The 23,168-nt window shown below is 38.7% G+C and overlaps 1 protein-coding gene across 7 annotated transcripts in view; it reads left to right on the forward strand.

Annotated features, from left to right (window-relative positions):
- The window catches only part of VCAN (versican), a 154,058-nt gene that overhangs the window by 118,080 nt on the left and 12,810 nt on the right, over nt 1-23,168 (forward strand). For all 7 annotated transcript variants that reach the window (XM_044384055.3, XM_026498668.4, XM_057307391.1 and 4 more), the window contains 4 exons: nt 2,078-2,191; nt 4,099-4,212; nt 8,980-9,138; nt 10,410-10,492. In XM_044384055.3, the coding sequence (XP_044239990.2) occupies nt 2,078-2,191; nt 4,099-4,212; nt 8,980-9,138; nt 10,410-10,492 (470 nt within the window). The remainder of the gene's footprint in view (nt 1-2,077; nt 2,192-4,098; nt 4,213-8,979; nt 9,139-10,409; nt 10,493-23,168) is intronic.

Here is a 23,168-nt window from a genome sequence, read left to right on the forward strand (position 1 = left end):
GTGCCATTAATGCTTCTGTTTGTTGTGCTTTAGATAGAGGAAAATAATCAATCGTAAAGTGCAACTTTTATAAATGACTTGAAGTATTTTATGAATAAAATTGATCAGAGGTGATTGATGGATTTTTTTTTCTTGCTGTCACTCTGTATTTAATCTGTAAATGATAACCTAGTAATCTGGCCAGTATTTATTATCTTATAATTTAGTTGAAAATACCTCAGGTTGGTGAAAATACAATACAGAAATCATTAGTAAGTCATAGCGAGTTAGGTTTGACAGACGGCTGAAAAATGTGTACCAGTAATCCAGACCACAGTATTTACCTAGAATGAGAGCTTGCGTCTTCATTGCAAAGCAGATTGTGACTTTAGGCGAATTCGGTAAGCAGCAGCTCACATTGGATTGCCTGGTTTCTCTGTCACAAGTTCAACTTTCAGAGGGTAATGCAAACTGTTTAGGAAAGAACAGAATCCGTCAAAACAAAGCTTTTCTCCTTATCTGAACTACTTAGGATTCACAGAAAGACCCACTTTCTTGCCAGGTCCTTGTCCCATACTCTCAGCATGGGGTCTGGAGCCTGTGGTAGGAATCATAGCGGTGCTTCACATCTGTGTGGCACATCGCAGTGGTATCAAGCACTGTCACGTACGTGTCATTTTGGTTCTGCATTGAGGGCAGCGTGTAGATGTGTTGTGGACGGCGTCCTGGACAGAGAAGCAGTGTGCTTTCAGAGGCAGAAGGCTGAAATGGCTAGGGAGATTTTATGTATTTTTAGAACTGTAGGAGGAAGAGTCTTAGAAGAACTGGGGTCATTTTTGAAGAAGTTGGCGTAAGCATCTGAATTAACCTGATTGTAATGTTGAACGCATACATGTGAATGTAGTATCTATCAAGTCTTCCTTGTAGACCAGAATTTACTTAACACTCAGAAAGTTTGAGTTCCACTTTCTTGTGTGGAAAGGCTCAGTTACCTTCAAGAGATGCCTGCTTATTTGAATATTCCTTAAGTTTGCGTTTCTTAAGTAGATATCTTTTTTTCATGTGTAATTACTTCAGGGTTTCGGGACTGAAGATTCTTGAAAATATGGCTTTTATTCCATATATAGCCTATTTATTTCCATTATTTTGTAAGACTTTCAACTCTCATCTGGGTTTTTAAAACATTTTGAAACATAAGCAATTCTGAAAAAACATTCAAATAATAAATAGAACTGACTCATGTAAATACAATTATCCAAGCATTACCACAGAATAATATATGTGCTTGAAGTATTGTAAAAGTATTTGCCTTTGGAAACATATTTTAAAGTGTTTCTCCTCAGAATTTTGTGTCTCTGGCCTTTACGTTTATCTTCTAGGAGTGTTGATTTTATCTGTGTTTTAGTAAGAAAATCGTAATAAAAATTTGGGGTTTCAAAAAAATGGGGGTCTCATTTTAGGTGAGATTTGTGTCTTCGGGTTTGTTTTTATACAGTAGAGTTTAATTTATGTGTTGCTTTTCTTCAAGTATAGTTTAAAGGAGTACATTTGGAACGTGTTTTTGGAAAAAGCATATTAATGTAGCAGAAGAGACTTCAGTGCACACTTTCGAAGAAAAACAGTTTCTGAGCATTAAGTGGTAAAAGGCAATAATAATTCAAATGACGATAACCAGCCAAACTGCTAAAAAGAATGCATGTTTTGTGTATCCAGCCATTTCACATGAACTAACCTCGTTTAAAAGAATACATTTTCCATTCACTGTGCACATATGTGTAATCATTTTTGACTAAAATCAATTGCCATTATCATGCCAACTAAATCTGCAGTAGAATATATTAGTTGCCAGATACTGTACAAAATATTGTTTAGAAGTAATGATGACTGAATTCCAGAAATGAATAGATGCAATTTGTAACAAATAGTTATAATGCCAAGAAACACTCCAGAGAGTAAAGTTAATGTTAATTTTTATGCGTAGTATCTAAATTGCTATGGTAAAGCTTATATTATGGTAGCAATCAGTGGCAATTTATGCTACAATACGTTGAAACCTGGATATGAGCCTAACTGCTTTTCTTACTTTCCTGAATGGTAGGACCTGATCGTTGCAAAACGAACCCGTGCCTTAATGGAGGCACCTGTTATCCTACTGAAACTTCCTATGTATGTACCTGTGTGCCGGGATTCAGTGGCGACCAGTGTGAACTTGGTAAGATGTTCTTGTCTGAAAGAGTGTAATGCTTTTCCAGAAGATATATTGGGGCAGAATTTATATTGCTCAAAGGATTTCAGGGAAACCCATGTGTAGATGAATTATTTGTTAAATCATAGAGTAATTTAAGTAGAGTCTGGGAAATGGAGACAGGTGTTTACTAAATTTTGTTAATATGCCCAAAACTGAGTGAAGCTTCCTGAGATGAACAATGTCTTTTTATAGTTTTTGCAGGTAGGCTTTACAAATGTAAAGTTGCATAAATATTAAGGAAATATTTTAATCTCTTTTCCCAAATCTGCATATCAATAATCAATTTAAATACAAAAAACATTTAGAAAGCTGTATTTTAAAAATGAGGGAGTTTAGTTTTTGTGTTTTGAGTTAACTTGCTCCTCTGAGGTGGGATGGGCTCTTGATCTAGCTATCTCTGATGCCAGCCTAACCCACCTGAATAAGTTTTGAGGTTGCTGTCTTCCTCTTCTTTTTGGGGTTTCAAGGAATATCATTGTTTCTTTACTAAATCAGTCCCCTAGGGACATAGAGATAGCAATAGATAACATTTAAGGAATAATTACATCATAAGTATCATATTTACATATATATGTATAAAAGCATCTCTTTGGCCCCCATTCTGCTTTACATTAAAATCAGTTTAAAATAATTTAATGAGTTAATATATGTGAAGCTGTTAGAACAGTGGCTGGCACTTAGCAAGTGTCATAAAAGTGTTTGGTATCACTACTATGTAATATCATCATTACCAAGGCCCTTTCTTTAGGTACTAATACATTATATACCTCTGGGAAATTTAATTTACTGTGTATAAATCATATATTTTAATATTCATTTTATTTAATATAAGCATAAATTAAATTTTTAGTGGAATTGCAAAATGCTATGAGAATAAAGCATTAATTTCATCAGAGATCATGGAGACATTTAATATAGATCTTAAAAGTTGGGAGGATTTTGGTGGCTGGTGGGGTGAGACTCAGACACAGCAAACAAAGGCACAGACACCACAAACTGCAGAATAAATTTCGGCAACCGCGAGGATTCACGTATGCCTGTTTATGGGTTTGTGGGAGAAAAATCCTTGAAAGCGGGGTGGATCTGGATAGTCCTGCGAAGGTTCTGAATCCAATGTACCGATGAGTTTACTTCCTACTCTAGTAGAGTGATTTTGAGACTTTAGTGGGCCTCGAAGTCATGGGCAAGGCTTCAACAACACCAGTTGTTGTTCCCATCCCCTGCAGGGTCTGATTCTGTAGGTCAAGGGGGGCCTGGGAGCATGCATCTCTAACATTCTCAGGTGATGCTGATGCTGTTGGTCCAGGGACTACACTTGGAAGATCTCTGCCCCGGGCAGTTGGGCTCTATTGAAGGTTTAGAAGCCAAAGAGTAGATTATATGACTGTGTTTGAAGATGACAATCAGCAGAATGAAGGATGTATTGGAAAGGGAAAGGCCCAGAGGCAGTTAGGCCCGTTACGTATTTTCAGTATTCCACAGGTGAGGTAATCAGAGCATGAGCCAGGATTGAGGGTGGGAAGTTCCAGGGAATTCTTTATCAGTTGTAGGATTCATGTGACCATTAAACAGAATGGAGACAATGACCGTCCTATGATTAGAAAAATTTTTGAGGGTTGCCAGTTTTAGCAAATCAAGCGCAGGAAGGTCCATTAAATTTGAATTTCAGGTTAAAAAAAAGAATAATTTTTTAGTGTAAGTAGCCCTAAATATAGCATGGGATATATTTATACTGAAAAATTATTATTTTTTTTAATCTGAAATTCAAATTTAACTGGCTGTTCTGTTCTTTATCTGGCAACCTTACACTAAATAGGATCCTTTGACCTTTTCTGAAAGTACTTTTGTGGCCTTTTATGATTTTATTTCAGATTTTGATGAATGTCACTCTAATCCCTGTCGCAATGGAGCCACATGTGTTGACGGTTTTAATACGTTCAGGTGCCTCTGCCTTCCGAGCTATGTCGGTGCACTTTGTGAACAAGGTAAGAGCTGATGCCACATCTGTAGGATGAACGGTACGGATATTTCATTTCAAATGTTACTTCTAGGTAGCTTTTCGCCATAATCATTTGGATGTTTTTAGCAATGTTGACCATACTGCATATTTTTTCCTGCAAGGGAAATTCACAGGTTACCTAAGTATATTACATTTCCTTATGTGTCCATAGCCCATGACACCTGCAAAATAGCGTTGACTTAATCACTGCTGTTTTGCTGATAGAAGAGAATTGCAGACAGGCACACTGAGCTGAATTTAAGGACATCTAGCTGGCAAAAGGAACGTTGTGAGTATTCTTGAGGACAAATTAGGCATTGACCTTAATCCGTCTGTGTGGCTTGTACCAACGAGTATTGAATTCAATGCTAGTTGCCTTTATTTTCTCCTTCTAAGCACTTGGGAGTCAATGGGCTTATTTTTCATCGTCAGTCATCTCTGGAGAATGCATTGATATAGTTGTTAGAATACATTAGCTTTGGCTTGGTAAACGTTACGTAAAAGGTATTGTAAATCTCCTCAACGGGGAATTTTCCTACTACAGAAGCATCTACTTTTTCTGAATGAAACAAAAGCCTGTGTTCATGATTGCTTGAATCTCATGATCCCTGTAATTTGTATTTTATGGCCAACCTGAGAATGTGTTTTAGGTGGTTAATGGTAACATTTCTTAGTCATCAATCAGAAACAGATTGCACGTGCAACTATACTCACGAATGTCGATTTGAAATGTCGATTTCCTTCACTTAAAGCCATCCAGTGGTTTGGCTTTGACAAAAGTGCCCAGTGCCAAACTTCCGTTCCACCAGACAGAATGAAAATGTATTAGACACTCAGACGCATTGGTCTGGCCATTCTGCTTTACAGTGCTAATCCAGACATCACCACAATTAGAACAAAACCGAAAGCAGCATGTATTGAACTGCCAATCAGAAAGGATGGGTGATGGCTCCATTTTTTAGTTTCTTCTTTCTCTCTGTTGCATAGGGTGAGTCTGTTTAGAATTTTAAAGGTAACTATGAAAATTGACCAGGAAAGATCCTCTTCTTAAGGAAAAGAGTAAGAAAGATGCCATTTCTTGAAGAAAACAAAAGGGTGAGATCCTTGAAACATCGCATGTGTTAAAATGATTCTGGCTTCCCTTAGTTCCCAGTCCGAGGAGCAATTCAAAAAATCATTCATTCAACAAATGTTTACTGAGCACCTGCTGTCTTCCGAGCGCTATCCTGGGGACTGGAGGTAGAACTTTGAGCAAAATAAACAGGGTCCCCAGACTGGGTGACTCGGCGTAATTCTTGGCAGGGAATAAAAGGAAATGCTATTTGTCGAATGCCTTGTAGTTTACCAGATGTTCCCAGGTACATCATTTTGCTTAGTTGACAGTATTTCTACGTGGTAAGTGGGCCAGAAATCGAGGCTCGGAAAGGAAAAGTGGCGCGTTCAAAGTCACACAGCTAGTAAATTAGGGAGTGGGGAAAAATGACCCTCGGCTGCCTTATGAAGCCTAGATTTTTCTCAATATCTTCACACTTTTAAAGTAACGCTCACAGATAAGCATTTTATTTATTTGTGTATTAAAAAGGTTTTGCTCTTTTTTCTTTCATTTGTGGTACACTCAGTTTTCAGGTACCTTCTATTTTGTCTTAAAACGAGTGTACTTTCATCCACATTATTTGCTGAGAAACAGCTATCCCGGTCTGTTTACCCGATGCAGCTGTGCCTCTGTGATTTATTGCCAGGACCCTGAAAGACTTTTTTCTCGTCTTTGCAGGTTGCCTAAGAACAAATGTTTTTTTCATTAACAGCAGCATTGTTGTCTAAACAGTCTTCTCTCCAGATTTCAGTGATGACTGTGTTGTTGTTTCTTCAGCTGACCTTTTTCTTCTCCGCATTAGTAACTTCCCCACTCTCAGTAATCCTGGAATAAGGGACCTATTTTGGTAGAATGATAACGGATACAAAATTTAGAAGGGGATCTTAGTATAGAGACAATTCTGTACACACAGGTTGCCCCAAACCAAAGTCAGTGATACAGCTTGCCAGCGAGAAGTGCCAAAGTGTTAACAGTTTCTTAAGGCTTGACAGCTGTATGTCGCAGATGTTGGAAATACTACCTGCATGACATAAAGAGAACACATGTTTAGTAAAATTGTTTAAAAGTGATAGTTCTGGCTTCCGTAGTGGTGAACGGGAGCTGTCGCACCCTCCCTCACCACAGCCAACACACAGGCAGCCAGCACATACACAAAACTACATGCCGGTCTTTAGAATGTAACCTATGCATGATAGTTTCTTAAAGCATGAGAAGTATTTCCATGTGTTGGATGATTTACAAAAATATTGCCCAAATGTGTTGTAAACTTTTAATGAATGAAATGTGTATCACGCTATTTTTAGGTGAGATTAGAAAAAGAGACTGCTTCTGGTAATTCCTACCAGAATAGCATCCTAGAAGATGCTGCATGACACCTAGTCCTGTATTACACATTTAGTGAATCCATGAATAATAAAAGTTAAGTAAATCCACGTGGATATTTGGCTTTTTTTCAATAGTCACTTTGTTAAGTCATATTTGCACATATATTCATAATCATTAGGACCACAAATCTATGGGGTCAGTGGCATAAATGAATAAATAAACAAGTAAAAATGAACAGTCCCAGTCTGGACCTGTGTTCTGATAGGAATGTACGCACCTGTTAACTGAGAAAGGCATTGTAGCGATAATGTGGTCATGCATCTAAATTTTATGATCATTTGGATTTTTTGGTGTAAGAAAAAAAATACTTAATGATAATCTGTTTTAATGATAAAACACAACGAAAGAAGACCGGACTAAAACCATTGGGCTAATAGAGGATATGAGTGTGTAGAAGAATTTTTTTTTTTAATGTCTTATTCAATAAGTCAGGGATCCTCTAGAATTTTAAGCTGTGTCTTAAAAGTAAATATTACTTTCCATGGTTAAGGCAAGCTATGCTAGTATAATATCACATTATTGACTTTGGCAGTAAGAGTTTTCTAAAAAATCTTTCCAGTTCTCCTCCTTTATAAACTAACTCCCTCATATATGAAGATCCGTTTCCTCCCCACCCCTCCTACCTCACCTCTAAATCCTTCCACCAGAACATCGCAAAGGAAAATTACTGCCTCTAAGTACCCCAGTTGCACTTCATCCTTGGGGGCTCAATGCTGCTTTTAGCCCAGATCATCTAGCTGTGCCTTGATTCTTTTCCTATGAGATTTGGTGGTCTCCAAAAACACTTTAGTAAAACTCAAAACTTCCAGTGCACAGAATTTAAACCAGTTAGTCAGCTGGCTGTAACTAAACAAGAAGCCTGATAGACTAAACTGAAATAAAGCCCGCTCTCCGAGATAAGCTGCATCTGTTGTATGACGATGGTCGAAATCCCTGGAGCCAGGAAAACATGAAAATCTCTCAGAATGCATACTTTCCCACAATTATGGAAAGAGGAGCAAATGGTGTGAGAGGCAGGAGACGATCTGGCTATCAGTTTGGCCCCTAGGTCTGACGGATACAGCAAGCATGTATTTCCTCTTAGAAGGATTATGTTTCCTTCATCAACCAGTAAGATTAGGGAAAGGGAGGGTGGTTTGTAGGTGATTTGAAACGTTTTCTTGGTTCCTAAAATTCTGTAAGCGTTGCAGTTTGGTTAGTGTTTGCGTGTAACTAGTTCAGTATGTTTGTGAGGTATGTTTTGTGATAGTCAAAATTATTTCCGTTGATCATCATTGAATACATACCGTTGAACCAGCCCCCACTGCAAGTAGATGAGTCTGAGGAAAGTCGCTAGCGAGAATGCAGTGCTATGAGCCAGGCTGCTTGCCTGTGAAAATATTTAAAAACTGGCAATCTAGAATCTAGAAAGTACAACTGAAGCTTTCTGCCAGTGTAAAATTTAGATATATTTGAAAAATGTTCTCATCCCACCAGGATACTGGTTATAGTGTGCTTGTTACAAAAGAGAAAATATACATACACACACACACATATGTGTACGTGTGTGTGTGTGTGTGTGTGTGTATATGGCTTGGTGGAACATGGGGCACGAAGTTAAAGAACTGAAGTTATTTCATTCTTCAGAAACTTAAAATCCTGATGCATTTGCACAGGGAGTTACCTATATTTCCTCTCCTTTGGGGGAAGGAGGCCCACAGTCCCAGCGATATCCCAGAAGCTGCCTACCGATGACGAATTTTTTTTCTCTCTTTGTAAATCTTACTTGACAAGAGCCTGTGGCCACCCAGCTATCTCTCTGGGAAGTGGTAAAGGAACTACTTACAGAGCCTTTGAAGTCCTTATTCAAATAGAGCATTCATAATCCTATTAGCCGGAATTCTTATCTTATCACTTGAATGATTCTCTTCAGAAAAGTTGGTTGGTAAGGACTTAGCCGCAGTTGCTTCACAAGTGAGTCAGTAGACATTGCAGCCTAAGAAGTTTTGTCTGGCCTCTCTGCCAGTTTTCTTTCCTGCTGACACTGGCTCTAATCAAGGAAACTGCACTTAGATATTGCCTCTTCGGTCCCGAGATGTGTAGCCACCCACTTGGCAGCAGCCAGCGGGCTATCGTTATCATACTGTCTTTGTCATCGTGACCAGATTTATTAATATATAACTTCAGGGACATTGCATTGATATTGGCTTAAGTCTTCTTACTGACACTCAGATCTGTGAGGCCAGATTGAATGACGTAGGTGAGATGACTAAGCCCCTGCCCTGTTTCTTGCAGACACAGAGACGTGTGACTATGGCTGGCACAAATTCCAAGGGCAGTGCTACAAATACTTCGCCCATCGGCGCACGTGGGACGCAGCTGAACGGGAATGCCGTCTGCAGGGCGCGCATCTCACAAGCATCCTGTCTCATGAAGAACAGATGTTTGTGAACCGTATGTACCAAATAGACACAGGATTCCTGAAGCCCCGCTCAGTGTCCCCATCTTAGTTTTCTCTGTATCTAACTGAACAGATGTAGCTTTCTCTTTGCAGTTCAACTTATTAAATCCCTCGTCTGAACTACTTAAAATCATCCCTCCTACATGAGTCCCCTACTTTGAGAAACACTCAGCTCTAACAGAGGAAGGCAGTTCCTGGTCTGCCAGCAGTGACAGGTGCAACGGCGTGCTATAGGTTGAGTCCTGTGACATTGCTACGTGATCATTTTCTGACTTATGAAAATGGCCACTTCTTATGGTTCCAGCTCATTCTTCTCATGGCTGCCTTCTTAGTTCTGTTTTGAAGATGTGCATATGTTGTCTAGGGTTAAAGAGAAAATTGCTTTCAGTTCTTTTTATCCCACTAATTAAAATTGAATTGTCAATAGCACCCTAATCCTACCGTCTGCACAAAATTGGCTCTCATCCAAGCTGCTAATGGTTTTAGGCCATAGAAAGTGGGTTTCATATGAAGAACATGAACAAATGGAGACTGAAAGCTAGCGAAACTTACTACCAGAGCTGTTGAATAACTCCTTAAACTATAGCAAAGAGGAGGGCAGCTAGCTTTCATGTAGCAAACATGTAGAAGTTTTTTGATATGAAGCATTGTTTGAGACTATTAAATATGTTCTCCTAATGCCTGCTATCTTGTAGAAGTTGGATTGTTAGTTTGCAATCTGTATGAAGGTTCAGTTAGCGTTTTTTGCATGGTATTCTTGCCAGTGACTCCTCTCATGATGAAAGTAATTATTTTTGAAGACAATTTTGTAGAACTCTGTCTGGTCTAGGTGTTCACTGTTTAAAATGCTTTGAGAAGAAACATGTGGCTTCCAAAGTGAGGCTGGCATGGGAATGATCTGTCACATTTTATTGGGTCACTGAATTTTTGCCAATAGCATAGCTTGATAAAAAAAAAATGGAAAGTTTTTATCATGAGTAAGGATGGAAAAATATTTAATTATAGTAAACTGCTAGGGAAATTATTTTCTTATGTCTGATATTTTAATGTTTCTCAATGTTTGTGAATTAGCTTTTTAGTTTAAAGCACATTGGCCAGAGGAAGAAAAGATAGTTAGACTATGAGAGATTTTTATGAGCAACTAAACAAAAATCCAGCCAGAAAAGAGGATGCATGATTCACTCTGAAAATAATTTTCTTTGATACATTTCATCCATATATGGGAAAGGTAGTAAAAATATCTGCGTTGTTTCCCTTCTCTTAGGTGTGGGCCATGATTATCAGTGGATAGGCCTCAATGACAAGATGTTTGAACATGACTTCCGTTGGACCGATGGCAGCACACTGGTAAGTTCCTCATGAAAAATGATACTAATTCTGCGAACTTGGTAGCCTGTGCTGATTGCATGTTACAGAGGGTGTATTTGATTGGAGACCAGTTAAGTGGCTTGCTCAGGGTCACTTGGTAAGACAGATGAGTGTTAGAATAGAGTCCATGCTGACTGCTCCAGTCACTGGGGCTCTCTTTGAAAGACGAGTGTGTCAGAGCCCATTGAACTGGAAAACCACATCAGCAGTGGAATTGCCTCAGGTTTGTCTTTCAGATGGTTGTCTGTGCTTTTTGTGGCTTCAAAAAAGGGAAAGAATAAATGTAAGAGAAAAGGCCTTACAAAAAAAAAAAAAAAAAACTACCTTTCTCTCTTATATAATTGCACTGGAAATCTCTGTGGCATGGCTCATTTTTGTCCAAACCCAGATGCTCATTTTTTTCATCTTAAAAAAGATGGCTGAATTATGATCTTGTGGATTTTCTTCCATTCCAACTCTGCTAATTATATAGTTTTTAGCTTTTTCTGCTTCTTAAAGAAAAGAGTGAAATGGTAATACTGGCCCCAAACTTGAGTTGGCTGAAATAAGATTCTTAGGACAGCTGAACCTGTTTTGAGTCACTACTCTTGAATACATATGAGTGTAATTTTTTAGAAATAGTTCACGTGTGGTTAGCTATATACTAGTGGTTCTAGGCACTGGCTGTTCTTTAGAATCACCTGGGGAACATAATTTAACAACTGGTGCCTAGGCATCAACTCAAATTCATTAAAGCAAAACCCCTGGCTGCCAGCTCTATCTTCCACGTGTTCTCCAGGTGATTCTAAAATGCAGACAACTTGGGATCCACCAGGCTGGACAATAAGTGTAAATTCAATTCTAAATTAGATGAATAACAGGAAAAGTTGAAAATAATGTTTAAGCTCTTTTTGTGAATTTATTTAGGAGCCTAAATTTCACTCATTACTCGCCATTCATCTGGATTTAATGAGTTTGGCAAAATTTAAAGTTCATCCTTAGAACGGATGCCAAAGGAATGTCCGCTTTTGGAAGTTCTACTCTGCTCAAGAAAGCTTTTCTGTGTTCTTATGGACATACTGCTCAGTTCGTCTTTGTGTCAGTTGCTATACTGGGCACCTTGCATTTGTTTATTCCCCACAATAACCTTTAAGAGAGGGAGGAAGCCTTTTACAGGTAAAGAAAGGGAAAGTCGGTTAGGTTGCGATTTTTACCCAGAGTCACAAGGCTATTAAGTGGCGAAGCCAATCTTCAGCGCCATGCGTTCTTCTGGCTGGCACCTCCTTGACTTGAAAGGATATGCCTTATTACATTTTGCCTTGAACAGCCCTAAAATAAAGTCTGGCTTGCCCTCTCTCTGTCATCACTCCTTCTGTTTAATCAGCACTCTTCTGTCATTCAGGTCCATAAGTAGGTCCTTTGGCAAGAATGCAGAAAAAACAGGGAAGGAATATTGTCCATAAAATACATTCCTAGTCAGATAGATGAACCACATCCTCTGGATTAGTATTCATTGCTTTCTAATTGTCCTGACTGGATGGTGTATCTGCAGCTGCTGCATCTGTATATTTTTATTTTGCTAAAATGAGTAATAATCTTGAGGGAGATAATTTTGGTCAGTTAAATTAATAGTGGCTGGTAGGGCATGAGTTCTTCCATATGAATTTTAACTGAAGACGAACTATTTTGATTTTATTAATTTAATTTATATGTGGACATAGAAACCAAAGGGTTTTTTTCCTGTATGTTAAAGATAGTTTAAACTGTTTTTATAATTTTGTTGATGTGTTTTATATAGTATAGGCATTTATCGAGTTTTCTTTTGTTGAAGGGATACTTCGTTCCTGTGGGATAAATTGGGTCTGAAGACCCTCTCTTAATCCTCCTCCCACACACTTTCCCTTCTACATAGCCCACTGAAAAGTGCAGGTCCTGTGAGGTCCCAGGTGTCTTACAGAAGCTTTCTCGGTTGGGGTTCTGGTTGGTACTTACTTGTGCCTTGCAGAACTTGACCCCAGCTTATCTCAAAGTATCCCTGTATGTTCTTGCCCTGAGCCTGGAGTAGCTGCATTTGGCCAGGTATGGTGTATGTAAAGTCTGTCATTTGCTACACACAGACCTGATTAGGCCAAGTCCCCAACTTCCAATCTGTCATCCATTATATAGAATTGATTTGTTTCCATTCATAGCATTTTTGTGTGTTTCTACATGTTTATTCTGGTCATTAGCAGTTCAGCTTTTCAAAGAAGTGGTTCTTCTCGCTTGGTTTTGCTTTTTTACGGGCCTGGGACAAGGCCCTGTACTACCTAGGAGCTTGGTTAATGACACTGAGTATCGGCTTGTAGCTGGCAGCTGTGAGGTCTGTAAAACATCTTAGGAAACTTTTCTTTCCTGCCAGGTGCCATTTAGGGGAGCTTCACGCATCAGATGTCATTATTCCATTTTGCCAAAGCAAGCCAACTCAACTTTTTTTTTTTTTTTTTTCTGGTCTGTGTCCGTTAATTTTTAATGGACCGTGAAAAATACTGTAAAAAAACAAAACAACAAACTTCATTGCCATTTCCGTGGTCTAGACTGGTCCTCAACTTCATAAATAAGGGAGCATTGCACTTTGCAAAAAACAAATCTTGATCTTCCCAGGAAATTTTCAGAGGAGGGTAACATCCCTCATGTAGATAACTGTACAATGTAAACAAGAACCTCACCCTAAATTAGTTTACATTTTTACATAAAACCTAAAGATTACGAGGAGAGCATCAGGTGAGGGCCTCGGTTTGAAGAAGACAGCAGATGAATTACGTAAACAAGTGAAGTGTATCAAAGAAACAACACAAGCACATGCAGAAAGCCCTCTGACAGACCCTTGCTTTCTTCTTAATTCCCTCTTTGTGTAAAATAAAAGTGTGCTAAGGAGTGTCCCTAACTTTGAACATTTTGGAACAGAAAAGACCATCTGCCCAGCAGCCTCTCTCCCACCCATCTGACTGATCTCCGGCCCACCCTGCTTTTGAAACCACCCTTGCCTCTGTCCCTTCCTTTCGGGGACAGCCTAGGTGTCTCTTAAACTCGTTTGTAGTTCTTTCTGCAGCCACCATCCCCTTAACGGGTTCCATATGTCTGCAGGCTTTGAATAAAGAGGTCTTCTTTGTTTCGCTGTTTACTCCAAGTGTCTTGCCTTTGAAAATATCCCTGATAGTAAACTCTACGTCTCGGGGAAAGCAGTATCTGCTTACACTTGGAAATGGTGTTGCCTTGACGGTGTGCAATTTTCAGGACTTTGTTTATGTCTTAAAGTGATCTCTCCCCTCTCCCCTTTGCCCCCATTTTTTGTTTGAAAGATTTATTAGAGCTTATTCTTCTTGGGAGGTAGAGCAGTATTAAAACCAAAAGAACCTTTGCTATTTACCATATATTATCTTTCGTTATTCAGTCTTACAATTCAGTAAAAACAAACAAGTTTATATTAGGTTTTTCAGTCTCAATAATTTCTTTTCTTGAAATAATTAAATTGTGCTTCCAATAAGCTTGCAGTATAATTATATCGTATTTACGTGATTATGCTTTATAGCTAGACTAAGTCAATTTATATGCTTAAACTAAATTAATAGCGTGATTTGGCCGAGTTATCTAAATTGCCCTTGTTCGTCAGATTCTGATTGACCCCTGTAATATGGCATGGATAACATGCCAAATTCTTGCTTTTGTTGTATCTTCGAAATCTTTTTTTATTATTATATGGGGTGTTTACCCAGTAAGTATCACTAAAGTGTACTCACGCAGAGATTGGGTCTAGCCTTACCCTTGTGATTTCCATTAAGGTTATTTTTTCCTAACACATTTCAGTTTTTATTTTGTCACTTGGTTTTCGAATAACTAGTCACATTTCAATTTGTCCCTTGGTTTTCTACTAATGAGTTATTCTTTAACTTGACTATTGATCTCTTAACATTCAAATGTCCAAGTGCTTTATTAGAAAGTCTGACAAATAACTTTAATAATGAATTACTTTACTCATCACCCAAGTAATGTCTTCAAAGACACTGAGTTAAACCATCCAAGTTAAATACACATTAAAGCTGGCAAACTTAAACAAACATTTCTTATCTAGCTTCTATACTTTTAGCTGACTTTTAAGTTCTTTCTTTAACCTAATTGTTAAATGAATGACTAGTCTGAAGTGTTTCCCCCAGATCTGTTTTCCAGTGCCTATGACCTGCCTCTCCCCCTGCTATGAACTCTTGTTACTCTCTTTTTGAAATTCTGCAATACCTTCCTCTTGCCTTCGGTATAAAATTCTAGTTATTAGCGTGCCATACCAAGCCCAGCAATTCCACCTCCCTTCCTAAGCTATATCATCTGAAAATACTCACAGTTCCTGGAATAAGCCATGACTTCTAATTCCAGAAGATCTTTGCATAGTCTTACCCTAGTGCTTAGAATGTTCTCATCGCTTATCCTAATTTTATTTAATTAACGTTCAATGCCTTGTTTAGCCAAGAGTTTCCTTCTTCCAGGAAGCCTTCCCATTTGGGTGTGACTAAGATCTTCTCCACTGTGTTCCAGAAGCCCCTTGTGTTCTTTTCCCATCTTACCACTGACCCTTGTGGGGCTGATTTCCTGACACTGAGCTTTCTGAGGCAGGAATTAACTTTCATCTCTGTTTCTTCAGCACCTGGCAGAATTGTTGACAAAAATAGATACTTAATAAATGTTTTTTTAAAATGACAATTAATATTTATACATTGCTCGACCAACTTACTCCGTTACCTTTTGAATCATGAAATGACCAGTTAAGTCTTTTGGCAGAATCTCTTTGTGACAATTCTTGTTCATCTAAGTTAAATATTTTATTTAATGTTGTACCAGTATGAAAAACTTAAAACGTAATAGGTGAGATTTCAAAAATGGTGAAAAGAAAAAAAAAAGTTCCCCACAAACCAATATATATAGCTGAGCATAATGCATCTTACAAAAGTTATTAACCCAAAGGAAAACAGATGTGCCTACTGGAAATGATGACAGTCTTGTCCGTGGTTGTCCCAAGAATACATTTACAATAAGCTCTGGGAAGAAAAAAATGGAAAGCAAACCTTTCAGCCTCTGCCACCCCTGCAGGATTGAGTTATATCAGGACAGATTTTTCCATGAAGCTTTAGGAAACCAACAATTACTCAAAACTTAGAAGGAGGATTTTTTTTTTTCAAGATAGGCACATATTCTGTCATTATACTTTCTGAAGAAAAATGACTTTAAAAAAACCAACCTTATTATCCAAATCCAAAATGTAATAAAATAAGCAAAGAAAATCTTACTCCTGGATGTTATCAAATCACTTTATTTGTTATAGATTGGTTGACCAAGGATGCATTGGTTGCCTAAGGCTGGACAGAGCTTCATTTATTCACCTTCTATCTGAGTCTGTTCTTTCAAGCACAGAAGGAGCCAGACATCAGGCAACACTATGGAATCATTTATCCTGCCCTAGCAAAATCATTTCCACAACTTTCTTTTCAACTACAGGCTATGGTGTGTCCATGGATAGCACAATTAGGGACTGGAAACTGTTAGGGGCCTTCGTGACACTACTTTTTATAACAGATCTCCCCAGCCAGTGGTTTAAAATCAGCCTGTGGACCTCAGAGATGAAAACTGTTACAGTCTTGCCCCCTCCTCTCTCTGACCCTCAGGAATGAATTCTCACAAGGGGAGAATTTGGTCCTTTCTCTCTTCTCCTTGGTGAGTTTCTGCAGCACCATCAAAGCTTACCCCTCGCCACTGGGGATTGGATGCTTCAGCGGATCAGAAGCAGTCACTTCAAAGGAAAACGTCACCTTAGATAGTGTTGGGCAGAGGTTGAGGATTGAACGGAGCTGACAATCCAGTTCCATTTTAAAAATGTTGGGGAACTTTTGGAGAGTTTGTTTGGAAAAAAAATCCCTGACTTTACTCTTATGTATTTTTTTAAAAACGTTTTCTACATCGCTGCCACATTTTCCTTCTGCCATCTCCATTCTGTGGGCACTCCACCGTGCCCGGAGAGGTTGCTGGCTTGTCAGCTTCCCAGGCAGTAGTCATGGCCTCCTTCACTGTGTGGCTTACCACTGGAGGAGGCGGAAAGACTCCCTCTCCTCTGCACTTGTCTGACTCTAACCAGCAAGTTCTCCAACAAGCTACTAATTCACAGAACCATCCATATCTTACTTTCGAGCTCTAACCAACTCATCTTACCCCTTGATAGTTAAAGAGATCACAAAAAGATAATTGGTAGCCTTTTGCACTTAAAAAAATCCTACTTGAAAAAATACTTCTAGACGATAAGTGCATTTTGCCTTTTTTTTTTTTTTTTTCATTTGATAAGCATGGTGTTCAGCACTGGCAACTGGCACACCTGGAATTCGGGACACCAGGTTACCCCCCTGGTTAGAGTTGATGCATGAGGAGGGCCAGATTTGTGGACTGACTTCAAATACAGAGGCCCCTTTACCTTTTTACATAAATAAACATGTCAGTCTGTCACACAAAGTATTGTGAGAAAACCCAGCTTTGAAAAAAGGTAGAAACCATAAAGAAATAGCCCTTAACTCAGGAAGAGACACTTAAAAGGCCAGAGAAAAGGAGTAACAATTCGCAGGCTATAAACCATTATTTTTTCCTGTAGTAATGTATCATTATTTCCCTTTTATAAACACAAAGGCTCCTGTCCTCCTCCCTCTCCCAGATGTCTTGGACATTGAAAAGAGAATCAAGAGTATGAACTAATTCCCCGTGTTTTCCAAGCTTGTTTGTAGGTTTCTGCTCATTTGAAAGGATTGCCCATGAGTTGGCAGAAGACAACGAAAAACAAAACCCCAAAAACCAAAAACTTAAGTTTTACTTTTTCTACCTGAAAATGTTAGACTTTCGAAAAAGTATTTGCAGATGGATGTGTGTCAGCTGTGGTGTGGTTTGAGCTCCAAGTCAAATGCCACTTCTCTGTGAACAAGTCACACTGCATATCAACATTAATTTAATTATGTTAAACCTCACAGCCTTCATTATATTAACCTAAAAGCCAAGGAAAACATATGCTGTTTCCTCATCCTTTAACACATTACTCATGAGTGGAAGAATTCTCAGTTTCTGTTCTGCAAAAGACCACTGAGCTCTTAATAAAAATTTTTACTTGTGTTGCAGTGCAGCTTGATTGGAAACCAAGAACTGGTTCTTGTGACTCTTCGTGTGAAATATAACAAGCCATAGAGTGGTTCTGGAACATAAAACCCTCATCTCCACCTTGCTTTTCCTTGAGTGCAGAGAGCTAGCGATATGTCACATAGCTGGAAGAACCCTTACCCATCCCTGGAAAATCATTTCATCATTGACAAGATTATCCTTAAAAAAATTATCAATGCGGTAGTTCCTTCTCACAGATGCTTTTCCAGGAGTGCTCTACGAAACTCTAAAATCACATAGAGATATTTAAATGTAATTGCTAATTGCTTTAACACAATTCATGGAAAAGGCAAACGAAAATGTGGAATGGGTTTTGGCAGTTTCCCACTGCATGCAGATCCTTAGCACTTAGACCTGTGCAAACAAGCTTGGGGTGAAGGAGCCCACCGTCACCATTTAAGTGGGGGTTAAATGCAAAGGGCTCCGTGGGGCTCTGTCTGCCTCCCTCCCCCTTCCCCCACTCCAAGGGCTCTCATGGTGGGAGGAACTCACATCCTTTGGAAAATGCTGTTGATAATTACAGCTTTGTAGGGCAGTGAGCTCACGCTATTACAGGAGATTAGCGCTGTACTCAGAGCTGCCACATTGTCTCTCCCGCACGGAGATTTGCCAGCTAGGAAAATAATGGGCATATTGCCACTTTAACAACTACCAGGAGACCCCAAGTTAGTTTCTCTTCCCTTCAGCATATTCATGTTTCTAGGATCCAACTCCAGCCTGCCAGCCCAGGGCAATGACACCAAAACAAATGTCTCTTTCTCCGTTAAAACAAAGCAGCTCTTTTCCTTTTGGTGTTTGACTGAAAGACAACAGCAAAACTATAACCTCCCTTAAAACATAAATAAAACAGGACCCAGACCAGAGTTAACCTTAAGCAAGTACAAGGATCAGAAGAGGCGTATCTCTACTCAAAGGCTGGTCATTTGCCCCTAGGAGTTAAATACGACAAAGTGAAATATACACCCAAAGACTGGAAACAAACGCCTATTGTGTACCTCGGCCATCTGGGGGGCACAAAGGCATTTTAAAGGTACCAAATGTTTTGATTTCTGTAATAAGTAGTCCTCCTAACTTCCTTGCAGATAACCATTTGACCTCTGTTCTGAGAGGCTGGGGGTAACCGGGAGTGATTATTATGAGTTCTTTATTTCGTGAAAAGGTGGTTTCTTATCAGCATATGTTTCAAATGGGGAAGCGGTCCTCTTGGGAAAGCGTTTTCTATTTGTGGAGGTTGCTTTTATACTTGGTGGTTATCTGTTTTCCCTTGGCATCGCCCGCGTTTCGGTGTTACTTGGAGCTGTGAGAGTACAGCCGTGGCACCCTCAGTCCCAGGAGATGACAGGACTTTGCACACAGAGAAATCCACTCTTAAATCCAGGTGCCACTTTTTATGCCTAGTCTGGATTTGTTTTTACCTAAAAACAAATGACATATGAATCACACTGCAGATGTTAATTTGAGTGCATAGTTAGCTGTTTTTTATGATCTGCCCTTTCGTAAGGATTTGGGGTGGCTATTATACATTTGCTTTGTTTCTGAAAAAGTCTCACCTGTAAACATAAATAATCTGATAATTTTAAAAGGCAAAATGGAGAAAAACTATTGTAGATAAACTTTCCAATCAGTTAGAAAATTCAGATTATAGCCGCCATGACCTGTGACAAAAGAGAATGCAGTCACAGTGGTAAATTCTGTTTAGCCGAGGCCCATCTTCTAGCAAAGTATTCTCTTCCTGCTTTCCCCTCACAAAACTGAGGGGACATATCACAGATAATCCTCTAATCTTGCCACATGAAGTAAATAATCATGATTCGGGGGGGTTATTGTAAAGTATCTGTTAAGTAACTTAGTTGGTAATTCATAATATAATAATGGGTAGAGATCACCACCTAGTGGCCATATTGTATTTTGTGTTTAAAACGTCACATACCCAGAACTCCCCTTAGGGCTAGTTAAGAATAGTATTTCCCGTGAATTAAGTTCCTGTAGTTTTGAGTTTAAAAATTCTAGTATGGTTTGCATGATATTGTGAACCTGGAAGTTAAATGTGAAATTAAATGATTTTTCAAATGCAGTGTGAAGCTAACACACGGAATCACATGCTTAGTAAAGTCCTAACAACTGGGGCAAATATTAGATCCAGTCTTCCCCGTATCTTCACTTTACACACAATAATAGAACACAGTGGAAAGTTTTCCTTGGCCAGTTTCATTGGTATGTGAACCTAGAGGACTTTTTTGGTTTTCTTATGAAACGTTTTACAGTGAATTAAATTAGCAGTGTTTGGGGGGAGGGAGAGTCGGTGGAAAGCAGCGACTAGACCGTTCATGGAAAAAGATTCTGAATTATAGCTGGAAGACTTAGTAAGTTTTCCCAACAATTAAAATAATATATTATGTCACAGGACAGCTTCACTGGACAAATGTCAAGAATGGTTTTTATCAATGGAATGTGTGTTAGTTATTAAGTGCACTTGGCAAAATCCATAATAGTTCTAAAACATAGAGGCTCTAGTTGGCCGTTTTAGATAATCTAAATTATAGTGAATTTTAAAGAATAAAAAGTGACTCAATCTAAACTGGAAAATTATAGCTAAATATGTGGCTAGGTGGATGATACATAAATAAATAGATGATAGATAGATGATAGATAGATAGATAGATAGATAGAGTAGGCCCCTGGCAGCTGCAGATTCAAGAATTGTAGTTTCAGTTATACATGAGAAACCCTATAGATCCACAATATGAAATAAGTTGTCTTCTTTCTCAGGCGCACATTCGAACTGTACGCAGTGGTTGACTAGTGTGTAAGAATTGTTCAGTTAGCATTCAAGTCTGTCTAATGGGCAGCTTGGTTTTAGCATCTCAAGAGGTCTACGGCTATTTATTCCTCTAACTAACCACTTTGGATCTTCTGTGTTGTATTTATGGCGAGAACCTATCTGTCACACAGGTTTGTGGAAATAGGGTCATTTCTAAACATTGTAGATAATTCTTCCCTAGTGCCAGGAAGTACTGTATTTGTAGGGCTGTGTGCGTCCGTCTGTGTTTCTACGTGTGCGAGCGACAGTGGTAGGTCCCACATTTGTGTCTCACAGAAAGGTGAACATCAGTCTGATCTAGTGTCTGTGAACATTGTGTTTTCTTTTCAGTAGAGAGGAAAGAGAAATCAAGAGAGTCTAAAGAGTATCTAACTTTTTAGGAGAACTAGTTAGTGCCGGTGATGATTCTTTGTAGTTATTTGACCAAGTTAAGAAATCATAAAAACTCAATGAAAATAACTTGAAATGGGTCAAATATTATGGAGAAGAGTTAATTATCAATGAAGTTTTGATAGGACCAGTTGCTTTGAAAACTTCTTTGTTTTAAGATGCTGATAAAAGCGATTTAAAAACAAGACTTTAATGTTTGGGGGATTCTTTTACCACTAGAGGTTGAAACATGACCTTGTGCCTTTGAAGTGTTGATTTTTGAATTGACATTCTCTTGGAAAGACTTTTTTTTTTTAACTTGATGCGGAAAAACACACTATTTGGAATGTTGCATGGAGGGATAAGACTAAGTCATTCTGTTTTTCAAGAACCTTCCTTGCTCTAGTCTTCCCTTTTCACCACCTAGCTGTTTGCATTTTTCCTCGTAAATGAATTTGCTTATATATGTATCAAGTGAAGGACCAGCTGGGTTGTGACTGTCACAGCAGTAACTGATTAACATTGGATATCTTGTTTCTTTTCTTTAACTGAGAGCCATGCTAAAAGCTGAACCCAAGAAACTCCTTTTTTAAAGCAAAGCACCTGGTTTATTTCTAAATCTTGTATATTTCTGAAATAATGGGGTTTTTTTTAACCTCAGAAAAAGGGCGGTTCTCCATCTCCGCATAAGGAAAAGGTCAATTAGTCGCATTACATTTTTATCATCAATTTGTTTTGTTCATGCTTGTGATACCAGTTATCTGCTGAGATTTTAGGGCCATTGATCATGGCTGTATGGTGTGTATTTTAAAGATAAAAAGATTGTTTGGTATCTCTGACTGATAGTTGGGACTCCTAGACACTATATAACCAGAGATTCACCTTGAAAGGATGTCAGCCCTTTAGTAGATTGCTAATAACTTTCAAAGACAGAGACCCCACCTCTACCCCCAAACACCCACACACACACACTTTACCCTCCTCAGTATATTTGTGGAATCAAGTTGGAGACTTGCAAAGAGCTGGGAGGAGAGAATATCTCTTCAGCCATGCTGCTTGAGAAAAACGAGTCAGGTCCCTCGTAGGTCTGTGGAATTGAGGTCACTCTCTCAGAGTGAAGAATTTGGCAGGCAGGGAAGTCCTGCGTGCTCCAGAAGAACTGCAGGTTAATTCTTCACTTTTATGTTAATGTGAGACAGAAACAAATTTTTGACAACAAAATATAGATTATTTGAAACAGAGTAAGCTAAGCATATATAAAGTTTGATAGATTTTGATGAATAACTTCAGTCTGTTCTAAGTTTTTCCTCTCAGTGTTAGGACTGGTTCAAAATGAGTTCTCTGGTTTGTGGAGACAGTTTTCATGTGAGAGAACCATGCTTAGCTGTTGGATTTTGGCCAGGATTTTTTGAATCATTTTATGCTTTTGGCAGTTGACTGGTTTGAACCCATTTGGGGGAAAAAGAAAGAGAAAACAATAACTGAAAGTTATTAAATCCAATTTAATTGAAATAGTTGTCTTTTTGGCACTTTTGTTTTCTACAGAGAATAGTCATTTAACTGGAACTCTAAGAGTAACTATGTCATATAATGTACAACATTAAGCAACTTCATACTGATATAAAATAGTTATCTCTTAAAGTGCAAGTTTGATATAGAACATGTAGAAAATTTGCTATCTTGAGCTGGCTTCCTTTACATCAACTACTCGAGTTTTGTCGTCATTTTCTTTGCCATCAGAGGAGAATGAAAATGCGAAGTAATTTAGTTTGATCTAATTCTGTTTTCTGGGGGAGGCAATGACAGTTTGGGGTTTGGGTTGGGGCAGAGGCGTCTCTGAGACACAGACGAATGTGCAAAGGTCTGATCAGCATTGGTGTTTGTCGATGGTGTTAAAATGAATTCTCCGCAAACCGCGCTGGCTTTTTGGAATAATTCTTCGTTTGCCCACGTAGCCGTGGCATCCCCACCCAGGATGTTTGCTTAGAATTCCAAACGAAGAGAAAAATATCAAGATGGGAGCGGGGGCATTTTTCTCTGTTCATTCCAAGAATCTACATTTCTGCATGTAGAAGACACTGCCTATATGAGAGAGGCTCTATTACATTCTTATAACTCAGAGCTGATTTCCTGAAGAGAGATCTCTTTCTAACGTTTACCTTTAGTGAAAAAAAAGTACAGTATTAAACCTGAAGTCAACGATTTATTTTTTATACCCTTTCCCCCTGCAAGTGATATTTTTTTAAAAAGCTGTAAAGAATTCAGGGGGACACA

This window comes from Ursus arctos, unplaced genomic scaffold (genome assembly GCF_023065955.2).
Source record: "Ursus arctos isolate Adak ecotype North America unplaced genomic scaffold, UrsArc2.0 scaffold_5, whole genome shotgun sequence".
NCBI lineage: Eukaryota > Metazoa > Chordata > Mammalia > Carnivora > Ursidae > Ursus > Ursus arctos.